General features: G+C 36.0%; 1 protein-coding gene across 9 annotated transcripts in view; it reads left to right on the forward strand.

Annotated features, from left to right (window-relative positions):
• The window catches only part of LOC105230517 (serine/threonine-protein kinase N), a 47,084-nt gene extending 38,347 nt beyond the window's left edge, over positions 1-8,737 (forward strand). For 7 of the 9 annotated variants that reach the window (XM_049453369.1, XM_049453367.1, XM_049453365.1 and 4 more), the window contains 7 exons: positions 2,895-3,248; positions 5,233-5,850; positions 5,924-6,113; positions 6,179-6,360; positions 6,425-6,532; positions 6,605-6,745; positions 6,809-8,737. In XM_049453369.1, coding sequence (XP_049309326.1) covers positions 2,895-3,248; positions 5,233-5,850; positions 5,924-6,113; positions 6,179-6,360; positions 6,425-6,532; positions 6,605-6,745; positions 6,809-6,952 — 1,737 coding nt within the window. In that variant the 3' untranslated portion in view covers positions 6,953-8,737. The remainder of the gene's footprint in view (positions 1-2,894; positions 3,249-5,232; positions 5,851-5,923; positions 6,114-6,178; positions 6,361-6,424; positions 6,533-6,604; positions 6,746-6,808) is intronic. The other 2 variants (XM_049453370.1, XM_049453374.1) reach the window with 1 other exon arrangement.
• The last annotated feature ends 1,844 nt before the right edge of the window (positions 8,738-10,581 follow it).

The following is a 10,581-nucleotide window of genomic DNA, read 5'->3' on the forward strand; positions in this document are numbered from 1 at the left end:
TTACTCTCTAATACAGTTTCCAGACATATTTACATACATAAAATCATTTTATAAACCGCGATACATAGCTTCGGGTTTTTCGATCACCAAATACGTCACAACTAATGCCATAACTACGCCCACGTCTTGTCAGACTTCAGTCTTTTGTTTTTATGTTGCTCTTAATTGTTTATGACCCTGTTTAAAAATAACGAATGCAAATAATACAAAATATTTATTCGTCGGTTGAGAAAGTCTTCGAATCGTCAATATTCAGGTGTGAAGATGCCGTGTCCACTTAATTTATATTCAATGCGCCAATGTCAAAATTGTTGGAATCGGCATTTTGCGCCATGAAATCGCTTAAAGATCATATACAAAATATACTAAGTATAGTGCAGTCGACGCTGTGACGACAGCGCATGAATCGGCGACCACCGTTCGCCCACTGCCTCAGAGCTACAGGCGGCAACAGCACTCTGGCCAACAAAAAAGTGAAATTATTTTTAAATCATATAAATTTATAATATTTGTTGTTGCGTTTTGATTGGCGTTCTTTAATACAAAAAAAATATTTTTTCATTTTTATTATTAATATATGCAAGCTCTCTATTTTTCTGAAATTTTTATACATTTAACTTAGTTCAAAGACAATCTGCGTCTTATAAGGTACGTGTGCCTATCCGAAAAAGAAAAAAAATATTATTTCTCTCTTGTTTAGACATTTAAAAACAAATATTGAGGTATATACATATGTATGTGCTTTTCGTTTAGGTGCGACATTTTGAAATGAGAAGTTAAAGAGAGATGGGTCGAAATAACACTCGAACGCAAAAGCAAAGTGGCCTTCAAAAGAACATTTTTTTTTAGATATTTTCAAAACAACCAACTTTCTTCCGCAAACAATTAATTTAGAAAGCGAGAATATGCGCGCACTTTAGGTTCGAGAAATTTATACAAACAATGCTTCGGTGAATTTATTTTAAATAGCTACACAGAAATCTATCATTTTTTGTTTAATTACTTTGCGTATAATTCTTCATTTTAGTAATTTTGGAATTTGCGACTGAGTCACTACACCCATACTACATACGAGTACATTTATTTTTATAGTAATCAAGGAACCAACTCACATCTACTTTAGGACTAAAACATTTGGCTAAATCAATTTACCGTGGGATTCTGTAACGTGAGACAGTCTCAAGTCTCTAAATTTGAGATTTTGAGTTAGAGACAATTTTTGAGACTTGAGACGATTTTGCTATTCTGTAAGTGCCAGTCACAAAATCTATTACATTTCATTATTCAGAGATGTTTTTACACTTGAATGTTAATAAATATGTCGATAACAAATATTAAATTTACTATAACATCGTCAAAAAACATAATTATCAATAAAAATGAAAATATATGTTGACTTTGTTTCATAATATTTACGAAATTTATGTAAAATTTATTTATTTTTAACTTTTTCGTGTTTGAGTTGCTTACAAAATATAAAAATACGGCAATCGATTAATATCTATGATGATCTCTATTCAGTATATTCAAAATGGCAGACAAGAGCTCTTTTTAGTTTTGTGACCGGCTAACTACCAGGTCTCAATATTTTGAGACTAACGCTAGAGACTGTTTAGTGAATAGTAACTAGTCTCAAATTGAGACTTTGCCTCAAAATGTCTCAAATAGAGACTAGAGACTGGTTACAGAATCCCGCTATTAGTGTTCAAATCGGGAGCATCTCCACTTAAATGCACAACACTGTAGCTCATTTATTATAATAACCGCCTCCACTTTTATGCCGCTCTTCTACGGCGCGCGTGTGCTAATTCTTTTTCTTTTTTTTTACCGCTTCTATGTAGTCAAGATTTCCCTGTGACAAAGGCCTGTTGAGTGAAGAAGTTCGATTGGCGGTGGCGTTTGCCGCTCTGCTTTAGTTCTTCAAGATCACGGTCGTTAACAGTACAGTGTACGAGATTCTTCGCACGTCGTTTGTAGAATCTCTGTCTTTTGTAGAATTTTTCGCAAACATTCATAAATAAGTTTTTTTTTCGCCTCACAATCTATAGCGGCATACATTTAGGCGCCGCTCTCGCTAATTAGTTTGCGGCTACTACTTTTGCTTTTCGTCGCGAAAATTTTCGCGTCTTCGGTTCACTAATGTGTATTTTGTGATTGCATTAGCAGTTGGGAATGCTGGACATGTTGCCAACCCTTCAATTGGTTGCAAGCGTCGTTAAGCAGCTGTGCACCTCCCAATTGCAGCAGTATCAAAGCAATTCCAAGTCGAACAACAAACTGCTGAAATTCAAACGTTCGGCATTGACATCAGCGGCCGCCCTCCTCTGCCCAACAGTCTATGCGGCTCACGCGCCGCCAGCTTTATTGCAGGCCTCTGCTGTAGGTTGCGCATTATTCTCCCACACCCACACCATCGCCTCGTAGTACTATAAGCTATGTCCCATATGTGTGTGTGTGTGTAAAAATTGTGTTTAAAATAAAATGACTAATAAAGCAAACTTGAAAGCTAGTACCAAAACAAAAATAAAAAACATGTAAATTATTAATAAATTAGCGAGGTGCTCTCCATTAAAGGTGCTAAACTACGTAATTACACGTTTTGGTTGTATTTGTGTGTTTATGTTTTTTGTTATTTATATAAATTCTTGTGGCCATGTTTGATATTTTCGTGACCGCTCTTCGCACCCATTCAACGTTTCTTCACCGTTTTGTGTTCCTAAATGTTCATCTGTTCTGTTCTGTACACATGTGTGTGTGTGTGTTTATTGTTGTACATCTTGGCATATTTCATGCAGATTTTAAGCTCAGCAAAAAGCAAAAACAAAAGTCACCAAGTGTAAAACGCTTAATTTTTCTTTCGCCTCTTGTATTCTGTGCATTTATACCGTTCGCAGGCGCATATCAATGTTGTACACATAACAATTGAACCTTTAACAACAACATCAACTACAACAACAACAACAATATATCCAACAACAACAACAACCATAACAACAACAAAAAGCATACACATTGCCGATAGTAAACAGAATGAGATTAACACTTCGCCAACAACAACTACATCGGCGACACTGACTGATAATGAAATCGAAACCGAAATCGAACTTGAAACGAAGAGTCTAAGCGATTGCTTGGAATCGAATAATAGTTCACCTCGAACTGAATCAGTCACGGTGACGGAAGTGTACGACTACACAATTGAAAGTGAGAAATTAGGAACGAAATGTGCTAATGAAAAATCAGTGCAGGTAAAGTGATCACTCGGATACACACATACATATGTATAGTATATACATACAACCACCTGTAAGCGCCGTCTAGTGTTCGACGCTCCACATTTTGCAGTAACTTAAACTTAGAACGCGCCCTGATTGTGTTAAATTAGTATTTGAAAGACTTGAGAAGTCCCCCACAAGTAGTCTCTGCATTGTAGATTTTGCGTGAGTTTACACCGCGTCTACCTCGAAGATTTCATATCGCGAAGGGCGCTCATTTTTAATGTCAATCTATTATTTCATATTCTTTGAACATTTGATGAAAAGGGTTAAGGAGGTATTCTAGTCTAGAGGCCCGAATTTCGAACATTTTTTGGCAATGATATTTCTAGCATTCGCAAAATTAATTTCACAAATGTTTTTCAATTGACTTATGCTTCCTTGAAGTTTAGGTGAAGAAAGGCCTTGTCGCTATCTCAAGAAGCTGCAAACTGAAAACAAAATGTTTCATAAAATGGTGCCTTCTCAAAAGAAAATGTCGACTTTTTCACGATTTTTTTTAACTATGTATGTCGAATTTTTTTGAAATATTACACATTTCAAATTTTAATTTTTTGTTGTTTCATGCGATAAAAAGATATTTAAAGAATATACATACATACATGCCACATTTCAAGTAAATAGGCTGATTATAACTTGAAATTTTGTGGCAACTCGGATCGGAAATAATTAGTATTTTGAAAAATTCTTTAAGAGGGATATTTTTAAATATATAGACTAAAATACATTTTTCGATTTTAAAATTTTTTTTGTTTTGTTTTTTCTAACTACTGCCCGTTTTTTTTTAAATTGTGCCCAAATAAAATCTTAGCTAAGCATTGTTGCAGACTGAGAAGTCGTTTGCCTTTCACAGTCAATGCTTAATTTTTATAAAAATTTATGATATATAGTATGGCAACGTTATGGGCAACATAAGTTTTACAAATGTCATCCATAAAAATATGTTCGAAATATTTATATTATAACAGACAATACATAATTTGCGAGGAAAGTTATATCGAAAATGGATGAAAACAGCAAAAGAACCCCGAAATTCACCGCTAGCGAGTCGAAGCACCTATTGGAACTGGTGGAAATCCCAATCCGATTTCATATTTTTTACAAAAAATAATTTAATATTTTGTATTATTCTTCTTTTGACAAATAACTGAAAATTCAAAATAATTCAAAACAAAAATTAGTTGTTACTGTAAAACACTATTTTCCTGTTAAGTACAACTTAAATATGGACTGTGAAACCGGGCATAAATACCGCCTTAAATAAGTTTGCATCTTCTTTTTAAAAGCGGTAATATTTGCAGTGGTAGCATCAGGTGAAGACTCCTTCGTCTACAAAGTAGCCAAATTGTTTCGGTTCGGTTGTACTGGAAAGCTTCGGCATAGAAAACTGAGTTGTGGTCGCTAATGTTTATGTAAAGGAACAATATTTTAGAATCTTCAAATTCGAAATTGAATTAAATTACTTATAAAAAATATATATAATAAAAAAATTTTCTGGTCCATCAAGACCTACGCGAATTCCTGCATCTAAGTTGTTTGTATAAAAACATAACTTCATTTTAGACAACATTCGAAGTGGAGTATCAATGACAGGATTAACACGAAATATAATCTTAATTTATTTTAGAAAATGTAGTACGTTACGAATTCGCAATGATATATGTACATATAACCTTTTCTAAAACAAAACTAATTGCAGCTTTAACACTTTTTATGCCGTTGACGCACTGCGCTGCCTTAGAAAGCTCTATAAATATTTACATGTGCCTTAAAGATTGATAAGTAGGCAGCTTTCAGCTTCGCTGTTATGTTACAATGTTATATATATATATAATATAAATTTTGAAAGTTTTTTTTATTTAATAAACGAAAGCATTACCTTTGAGCGTAATTGAAATTACGCAAATATTTCGTTTCTAATCCAAAGCGTGTACTAATGATGATTCGTACCTTTTAGATTATACCACAATTTGGCAATTTATCAGTCAACAGCAACAGCAACAATAACCAACAACAAAAGCAATATGTGCCCGATTCACCGATTGTACAGGAGCCGCCCACACCCACCGTCTACGGACAGGCTGCGGTGCAGACGCCACATTTCCCACAGGCAGCACAGCGTCAAGGCTACGCAGCGCCACCTGCGTCTGCTGCCTACCAGCAGCAACCCATCTACCAGAATCAGTACGAGCTCAATGCGGCTGCAATGCCGCCGCCGCCAGCCGTGGGCACAGGCGGACGTCGCAATGTGGCACGCGGTTTACAGTATCGCGACTCTGCTTACGAGTCGCGTCGCCAATCGCAGGCCATCGGCGGTGGCGGTGTGCCGCCAGGCATGTTGTCCATTGACAAGTTCCGACTGCTGAGCGTGTTGGGTCGCGGCCACTTTGGCAAGGTCATATTGTCGCAGTTGCGCAGCACCAACCAATATTATGCCATCAAGGCGCTGAAGAAGGGCGATATTATAGCACGCGACGAGGTTGAATCGCTGCTTAGTGAGAAGCGCATCTTCGAGGTAGCCAATGCGATGCGTCATCCATTTCTGGTCAATTTGTACGCGTGTTTCCAGACTGAAGTGAGTTGTTGCTAATATTATTTTAGTTTGTTTTTGTTATTGTAATGTTATTTGTTTAAATTTGCTTTTGTAGCAACACGTTTGCTTTGTTATGGAGTATGCGGCCGGTGGTGATCTGATGATGCACATTCACACCGATGTGTTTTCGGAGCCACGAGCCGTCTTCTACGCCGCCTGTGTGGTACTCGGCCTACAGTATTTGCATGAAAACAAAATCATATACCGTGATTTAAAACTGGATAATCTACTTTTGGACACAGATGGTGAGCGCGTGGTCACATGATGAGCTGCCAAACATCATATTCCTTCTAATCCAAACTAATTTTAGGTTATGTGAAAATTGCGGATTTCGGTTTGTGCAAGGAGGGCATGGGCTTCGGCGACCGGACGGGCACTTTCTGTGGCACACCGGAATTTTTGGCGCCCGAAGTGCTCACAGAGACGTCATACACACGCGCCGTGGACTGGTGGGGTTTGGGCGTATTGATATTCGAAATGCTTGTCGGCGAGGTGAGTAGGCGAATCTTCGAAAAATTTTGTGCAATACATATATAAAACACTTTATCAATTACAGTCTCCATTCCCTGGCGATGATGAGGAGGAAGTTTTCGATTCGATCGTTAACGATGAAGTGCGCTACCCGCGATTCCTGTCACTGGAGGCGATAGCCATTATGCGTCGGGTAAACTGAAATTATATTACAATAATATTTAAGCAATTATATACATGTGTATATCTTTAATGAAAACTTTAGTTATTGCGCAAGAACCCAGAACGGCGATTGGGTTCTTCGGAACGCGATGCGGAGGATGTGAAGAAGCAAGCGTTCTTCCGTTCAATCAGTTGGGATGATTTGTTGTTACGTAAGGTGAAACCGCCTTTTGTGCCGACTATTGTAAGTATTCACTTTAAAATGTGAAAAATAACGGTAAAAACAATCAAAAACTGTCTTTTGCAGAACCATCTTGAGGACGTATCGAACTTCGATGAAGAATTCACTTCCGAAAAACCGCAGCTGACGCCTCCAAAGGAGCCAAGACATTTGACTGACGAAGAGCAACTGTTCTTCCACGATTTTACATACACCGCCGACTGGTGTTGATATCTCGCAAAAGCGGAGCTCATTTGATTGTAAAATACAGAGGAAAGCAACTTGTCTACGCCAACTTGGAGAGCGAGAACAGTGCGAATGAATTTTCCGCTTTGGTACTGCGGATGTTGGCCGTTTAGACACTTATTTTACCGTTTGAAATATTCGATTTTGTGAAATGCTTCGCTCTAACCTGTTCAAATGTTTGGTCCATCGCTGTTTAATTCGATTGTGTATTGGTTTAAGTAAACAGTAATTTGAATAGAACACATAGCTCGGCTAGGTATACAAAACAATATGCATTATTACATAATAAAAGAAGCATGTTATTTAAGAGAAGCATTATTTAAGAGAAGTTGAGAAATTATTTATAAAGAGAAAACAACAATTATACATACATATACACATATATTATACGCGAATAAACAAACAAAAATATTTCAATGATTTATGTAGAGTTCATTAAAACATAAAAAATCGCGAAATTGAAGTTGGTTTAACTAAGAAAAGGATTTTCAATGTTTGCTTTAAACAAATTTATTTAGAAACTCAACTAATTAAGTGAAGATAATTTTTTAATGTTTGCCAACAAACAACCGACTAACAAAAGCAGCTATTTGAAAAATGTGCGCCTAAGAAAGTATACAAAATATCGCGAGAAAGTTGAAGAAAACTTCTATGCATTTTTGTTTTTTGCAAAATTTTGTAAAATGGGAGATGAAAGTAGATTTTTAGTAGAAATAAAGATATTGTATTATGTTGAAGTCAAGAAATGTCTGCATGCCTTTAGATTAAGCGAAGTTTAAATTAAGTAAATTGTTGATTTTAACAGAAAAAAATGGATGCTAAACAAAACTCATTTTACCGTTGCAAGTTTTTTACGCCATTTACATAACATAAATGCAAAAGCAAACTGTTTTTGCTAACAGAAAGTAACTGAGTTAGTAATTCTGCATAGCATCCACAAGCAAAAAATTGTTGTAAATATTTTTTTTTTGTCATTCTTACAACAAGTTTTACACACATACATGCATATACACAAGCAATAAATACTAAAAAGTAAAGTAAAGCGATAAATACGTATATAAATATACATACTTACACCTATATTCATATTATAAGTATATACAGAGAATATGAACCGAAAATTGAAATGATACGACTACCAGTCTAATCCACAATCTAATCTTATATGTAAGGTTGCGCTTTTCAGAATTTACAATGCAGTTAAAACAAACAGTTAACGGAAAAGAAGTTTCCGATTTGAAGAGTTCTATAAAAATTTGCTCAAACCCTAAACATAGATTGTACCTTTGGTAATAAGGAGTTGCTATTCCAAAATCACGTTTTTGTTGTTTGTGAAAAGTAAAAATTTAAATTTTGAATTAATTTTTTTTTAGAACTTAAGATGCATTGAATTAAACGTCGCCGAAGTATTTTCACCAAGAAAAATAACAAAAGTCCAAATTTTGTCTTATTTACGGTTGGTTTTCAAATACTTTGGTTATATACATATTCAAACACCAAAACGGATTATTGTAAAATTTTTTGAACTGATCAAACACACTTTTGCTTGCTTTAAGCTATTTGGCGTATCTTTGCTTGCACATGCATGATAATAACTGTATTCATCATCTGTTTGTAATCGCATTATTTATAATTATTGTTTATAATATACATTTTCCCTATTAGTTATTACTTTGTTTTTGAGTAATTTTAGTTTCTTATTTTATTTATGCTTAAACACTTATCAATGAAAATATTAATTTCAATTGTAATAAATACGTATTAAATTAACTGGTTTTTTTCCGATGAAACATGTGTTGTAGAGATAAAAAGTGTATAATAACTGGCAAGTCTGACAGCACTTAATTTCCATGCCCTTCAAATATTTATAAACACATGGGAGTGACGTACACTTTAAACCTAGGAGCTAAACATATGTATGTAGGAAACGATTATCAAAATCTACAGACATGACTACTGTGAGCGCTGGATTAAAACAAAAACACGAGCAAATGCAAATAAACATATTTATTCTCACAAAAGTAAAATAATTTACATAAGGTGTTAGAAACGTCGTCAATAGGGTATGTTCCACCACGTACTATTCAAATTTTCACATGCTTCGGTGGGTACATTGCGAAAGTGATAACCGGTGATAGCCTTATTCGCTCCCCAGTTTGTTAGCTTGCCATCGGCATCATAGAACTTCACCAACAACCAGAATTCGGTAGGACGCAGTGAATTTGCCAAGTTGCCATATGAAATGACTAAATGCCAACCTACGTGGCCGCCAGTTTCAGCTACATAGTTGCGTATCAAGCGCTCTACATCGAACCAACCTCGTTGTGGTACACGTATACTATTACCAGCCACCAGCAGTTTCCGATTAATCATAGGACTTTGTGGCACAAAATTATACGCCTGCAATGTACCACCTAAAGACGGTGCCAATAGATGACCAGTTTCATCGTTTTCGTCCTGCTCCAATTTTCGTACATGATCACGTACGGCTTGAGAGTCTGCCGACTTTTCGCTGGTCAAATGCTTCTGATATATTTCAGCGTTCATTGCCACAGTTAAGTCAATTGTTGCACCTTTTTTTAACTGCGAATAGGATTTGAGGGCAGTTTTGGGATCATTAACCTTTACTGTTACATAGTAGTCATCTTTCATGATATCGGCTATGTAATCGTTGATGAAATTGAAGTCAGTGCAGGCCTCACTGGAGCCACCATAGTTCAATACTCGCTCTACTCGAGGATATAAAGGACCGCATTTCAGTTTGGGTTCCTCGCTACAATATGATTGTGGATTGACTAGAATTGGACAAAAAGGTGGAGTTTGTTTTACTTTTCGTGTTATGTAATTCTTATCATTCAAAAAATGCATGAACTGAACACCATCGGTTGTAAAGGGTAACGCCACATGGTAATAATCTTCCCATAGACCCAGAGCATGTACACTTCCCATTTTGCCACTTGGTTTGAATTCTTGAATGAACCAATCCTTTTTAGATTGGTTCAAGCCATAATAGTATTGCTTTCCGCGCATAAAAAACGGGTAATAAAGCAGAGGTTTCTTTCTACATTGTCCATTTACGATTTCTTTACCCATTTTACCACCGCTGATCACTTCCCTTGTGGACCATCTAGCCGTATCGGTTAAGTAAATAAATTGCCTACCCTGAATTGAAAATGGAAATCCAAGGGTGTAATATTTTATCCATTTTCCTTTATCAGTTTGCTTACCCACGGTTCCAACTGATGTCAATTGTTTCATGTACCAATTTTGAGATGAAACAGTCAGTACAAAATATTCACGATTAACGTTAACTGGGAATATAAGATTGGGTGTTGAATCCCAACGTCCCTTGGATGTCTCTTTACCTAAGCGTCCGCCTGTTAAGATTTCTTGAATAAACCAATAATTCGTTTCGGTAATGGCGTACACATATTGTTTGCCTTGAATATTGTATGCGAATCCCTTATTATAAGTATACGCGAATTTCCCTTTGTCCGTATACGGACCCAATGTTCCATCCTTTAGTAATTCCTTGATGAACCAATAAAAGCCACCCAAAGCGAAGAAATAAGTTTTACCATCCATTTTGAATTCAAAGAATATTTCGTACTTTT

This window comes from Bactrocera dorsalis, chromosome 3 (genome assembly GCF_023373825.1).
Source record: "Bactrocera dorsalis isolate Fly_Bdor chromosome 3, ASM2337382v1, whole genome shotgun sequence".
In the NCBI taxonomy this organism is placed as follows: Eukaryota; Metazoa; Arthropoda; class Insecta; order Diptera; family Tephritidae; genus Bactrocera; species Bactrocera dorsalis.